This window comes from Ranitomeya imitator, chromosome 5, assembly GCF_032444005.1.
Source record: "Ranitomeya imitator isolate aRanImi1 chromosome 5, aRanImi1.pri, whole genome shotgun sequence".
NCBI classification, from domain to species: domain Eukaryota; kingdom Metazoa; phylum Chordata; class Amphibia; order Anura; family Dendrobatidae; genus Ranitomeya; species Ranitomeya imitator.
Window position 1 is genome coordinate 44,999,865 of NC_091286.1, and position 5,000 is coordinate 45,004,864.

The 5,000-nt window shown below is 39.3% G+C and overlaps 1 protein-coding gene across 1 annotated transcript in view; it reads left to right on the plus strand.

The window, feature by feature from the left end:
* SIX3 (SIX homeobox 3) overlaps nucleotides 1–3,838 on the plus strand; it is an 8,453-nt gene extending 4,615 nt beyond the window's left edge. Inside the window, exon 2 of the mRNA XM_069768618.1 lies at nucleotides 128–3,838. Within this exon, the coding sequence (XP_069624719.1) occupies nucleotides 128–323 (196 nt within the window). The 3' untranslated portion in view covers nucleotides 324–3,838. The remainder of the gene's footprint in view (nucleotides 1–127) is intronic.
* Nucleotides 3,839–5,000: the final 1,162 nt, after the last annotated feature.

A 5,000-nucleotide genomic window follows, 5' to 3' on the forward strand; every position in this document is an offset into this window, starting at 1 on the left:
GGTATATGACTGATACAATGTGGCATGGGGGGCACTGTAGTGTGCATTGCCCCCTTTATATTTTGCCAGCTGCAGATTGTGACTATTTACCATGCCTGTTTGTGGTGTCCCCCCTTCCCCTCCTTAGGCTCCAGCACCAGTCTATTGGACAGAGCGGCATGAGGTCGTTGGCAGAGCCCGGCTGCCCCACACACAGCTCGGCAGAGTCTCCTTCCACAGCTGCTGCCAGTCCCACAACCAGTGTGTCCAGCCTGGCAGAGCGCGCGGAGACCGGCACCTCCATCCTGTCCGTCACCTCCAGTGATTCGGAATGTGATGTATGATGGACACACTGAGCCAGCAGATGGACTGATGATGGAGCTGGACTTCCAGGGACTGGCACACAACATGGTGGCACCTAGAGACTTCTGCAGGAAAAGCACAGCCACTTGCATGTACCATTTGTATGTGGGGACCTGACCTACACGAGTCCAATCCCAAAACCTACCCAGGACCTGAACCCACCAAGAGGAGCAACTCACATGTTCACCCCATGCCCCCTAATATTATTATTATTATTATTTCCTGCCTCTCTCCCCCCCCCCCCCCTCTATTTTTTTTTTTTTACCGCCATCATGGTTTGAATCATTATTATTATTATTATTATTCTATTCGTTGTGTCCAACAGACAATCAATCAATCAATCAATCATCCTCCTATAATGAGCACCTTTCTCCTCCTCACCCTCTGTCACTGCCTGTGTGGGTTTCTGGTTAATGTGGAAAAAAAAAACAGAAATAGTTTATGACTGTAACAGATTTTTATTTTTATTTCAAGATTTTATATGAATTATGTATATGTCAATGATGAGGCCACTCCCAGCTGTAATATAATAATATGTGTAGTATATAATGCCTGTATATAATATGGAGAATTGTCCTCCTTAATATTTGACCCCCTGCCCTCCCATCTTCTCTCATGTGTTCAATGATCTGTCTCTCACTCTGACTCCTCTGTACCAAATGTTCTCCTGGTCTGTCTATTTATTCCTCCCTTCTTTCAACTTTTCCTCTTCCTTCTGTTTTTTTTTTTACCTCTCTTGCTTCCTTTATATAGGAAGGTTTCTTACATCTTTATATATTTCGCTGATCTCTTTCCTCATTCTGTCTCTTTTCTCTATTTCTACACTCAGTCACCTCTCTCCTTTTGACCTCTGATGTCTGTATATTGGTTTGTTCACCTCTCTCCCTCTCTCTTTGAATCTATACTTCTTTCTTTCTTTCTTTCTTTCTTTCTTTCTTTCTTTCTTTCTTTCTTTCTTTCTTTCTTTCTTTCTTTCTTTCTTTCTTTCTTTCTTCCTTTCCCTGTCACTTACTCCATGAGTCTCTCTCTCACTTTCCCTGCTTCTGTCTAAGCAGACACTTCTATTTTTTTCACTCTCATTGCTTCTGTCTCTCTCCAGGTCTCTTTCTTTATATCCTCTACCCCTTTCTCATTCTCCCTTTTTTTCTCACTCTTTTCCGCTCTCATTCTTCCTCTCTTTTTTCCCTTCTTTCATTCTATGTACTACTTTCTCTAGATATCTACCTGTCCCTTTCTCTCTAGGAGTCTCATTTTCCCTTTTTCTGTCTAACTAGACTGTCGATATCTCCTTTTATCTATTTTTCTCACTCTCTTTGCTTCTCTCTCTCTGTAGGTCTCTTTCTGTCTATCCTCTACCCCTTTCTCATTCTCTCTTTTTTTACTCACTATTTTCCTCTCTCATTCTCTCTCTCTCTTTTTATTTATTTTTTGCTTCTTTCATTCGATGTATTACTCTCTCTAGATATCTACCTGTCTCTTTCTCTAGGAGTCTCATTTTCCCTGTTTCTGTCTAACTGGACTGTCTATCTCTCTCTTTCTCAGTCTCATTGCTTCTGTTTCTCTGTAGGTGTCTTTCTTTACATCCTCTACCCCTTTCTCGTTCTCTTTTTGTTTACTTTCTCTGGTTCTCTTTTTTTTCCCACTTTCTCTCTTTTCCTACCTCTAACCTCTCTCTCCCCCTTCTCTCCCTCCTCCCAGCCTGTCGGAGGCTTCCTTTATTTCGGAAGGGACTCCAGCTATAGAAAAGCCTGAGATCTGACTCTCCTCCTGGACGTTCTGATTGCTCTGACTGTGGCCCCTCACTATAGAGCGCTTACCCCCGTCTCTCTGTTATCACCCTCTATATATGTACATCAGTTACAGTATTCAGACTTTCTTATCTATATCCTGCTATGTCCGTGTTTTATACTGAATCCCACAATATAAAGAACTTTTCTTCTCTCCCTGAATTGCACTTTTTCTGAGTTTTGTGAGCCAGATGTAATGTATGGTGTGCACCATCCAAAGGGTTAATTATTCCATAGGTGCTGCGATGTAAAGCAATATATGTGTGTCCTCCCTCAAGCTGATGCAAGAAATGTTGATCCTTATACGCTCCATTGTGTGTGTATATATATATGGTGTGCTATATATATATATATACATAGCTGACAATTCACGTGCGGTTTATTGGCCCATGTGCAACGTTTCGGCCCCACGTGTGGAACTTTCTCATATATCTTTCTTTATATATTTGGACATTTGAAGTAATGGATGAGCATGGGAAGTGTGTGTGTTGATCCAGCACAGTTACTATAATCTGATTTAACTCCATACAACCAGTAGTATTCAGAGTTTCAAGACTTTTAACCAGATCTCTCCTACAGTCTCAAGTGCATTGCTGTACCCAGTGCTGCTTGCACTCTTCTATATTCCGCTTCCTCCCTTGAACTTTATATTTGTGCCCCAGGCTGGGTATCAGCAAGGAACTAACAAGAGGAGGTGGAGGACAGGACTTGCTGTTACTTGAAATTACATTTTTATTTTTTTTAATCTTCTTATGAAGTCACAAAAGAAAACTGCCTGGATTTCTATATCAATTGCCCATGTCATCCTTCACTTCCTGGTGACCACATGTGGTAATGGCTTGTCTTCAACCCCATTAGAAAAGATTAAAAATATATCATCCTGGATAGAAAAGGAGGGGGTTAAGGGGACACCCCACCACCACCCCTACATATTTCAGCTCAACTCCAGGCGACTTTAATAATTAGAATTATTGGATTGAAAGTAATGTAACACTTGTGTCCTTTTAGGCCAAATGTCCAATATACACTTCATATTTCTGGGTAAAAATCCTGAACTTAAATTATTATTACACACCTAGGATATGTGTATGGATGGAATGTTTGAATGTATCACATGTGGAGATAAATAGACATATGTACATATATATACGGTATGTATGTACATAAGACGGACGTATATATACGTCACATATGACATATATAAATGTAAGTATGCAACAACAACAACAAAAAAAAAACCCAGACATAATAAGGACCACCTTTGTTTTTAGAAAGTATCTAAAGCCATGCATAGGGTTGTGTGCGTGCGACTAGTTTCAAGTCTCATCTGGATATCACAGGGTTTGTAGGGTTAACATGGATTAGGATTTGCCTTTCCTTTTTTTTCTTTCTTGTAATCCTGTATGCATAACTCAGTGATGGGGTGTACATGGGTATACAGCTGATACTCCCTCTATAGATTGCTCTGTACATTAAAGTCTCCACTTCCCCATTAATAATAACAACAACCACTGATAACTGTATAAAAACTATAGGATAAAGACAACAACCCTCATCATCCTACTAGTGTGAACTTCCCTCCCTCGTTTTCCTTTTTTTTAATTATAAATTAATTTTCAAAACATGAGACTTTATTTAAAGAAGAAAATGATGTTTGCATTTTTTTTTTTTGTAAAATAATATTAAACTGTTGGAGAACTCTTTTCATATATTTGTGCCTTATGGTTTTCATTCGCATAGTGCATCAGTGCTGGGGGATAGGCCGGGGGATTCCATTACCTGGCCTGTGAGGATATACTATATACCGATTATATATATATATATTCATACATCTCTCTCTCTCTCTCTCTCTCTCTCTCTCTCTCTCTCTCTCTCTTTCTCTAAAATTAAAGATAGGCAGAGAACTGTGCCGAAACGTTGCTGCTAATGGATCAGTAAAGCCACAGTTTTTCACTTTGATTTTTGGAGTGCTGCCTGTTTTTTTTTCTAATATATATATATATATATATATATATATATATATATATATATATATATATATATATATATATATATATATATATATAAACTCTCCCTTGATTACCTGCCTCAGTAAAGCCACGGTTTTTCACTTAGATTTTTGGAGTGCTGCCTGTTTCTTTCTAATATATATATATAAACTCTCTCTTGATTACCTGTCTCCTGCTCTATGAGAATCCCCTTGCCTTTCTCCCATTCCCTTTGTATGTATGTGTATGCACATGTATATATATGTATATATATATATATATATATATATATATATATATATATATATATATATATACACATACATACATACATAAGCGAACACACATATACACAGACATACGCAATGGAATGGTATATGAATCCAGAATACATTATTGCAGCGCATATTCTGTTGTGGATACAATGTATCACTGAAGATGATGGGATTTCTTCATCTGCACACATAATAAACCATACATCCTAATGCTGATGACCAGTGATGATGATGATGGGGGGATTTATTCGGGGAGGTGATTGAGGTGTAAATCCGCATGTAAGCTGCGGCAGCAGATGCGGATCTGCCCGGGGAAGATAGGGCCTATCGCCGGCTCCATCCCAGGCAGCCTCCTCTATACTTGGTAGGACGTGATCGTTATCTGCAGCCGCACTTATTACTTTATTATCCGGATGAGGGTGATGATTAACATGAAATAACATGGGAGAAGTGAAGGAGATCAATGTGAGGCACCCCAGCAGATGGCACATCACACACATCCACTCTGCACCACAAACTTCATCTTCTTCCTATTTATGTCACAATAGAACGGAGAAGTTACATTGTTGCAGTGGGCTATGCCATAATATCATTACAAGGAACAGTTG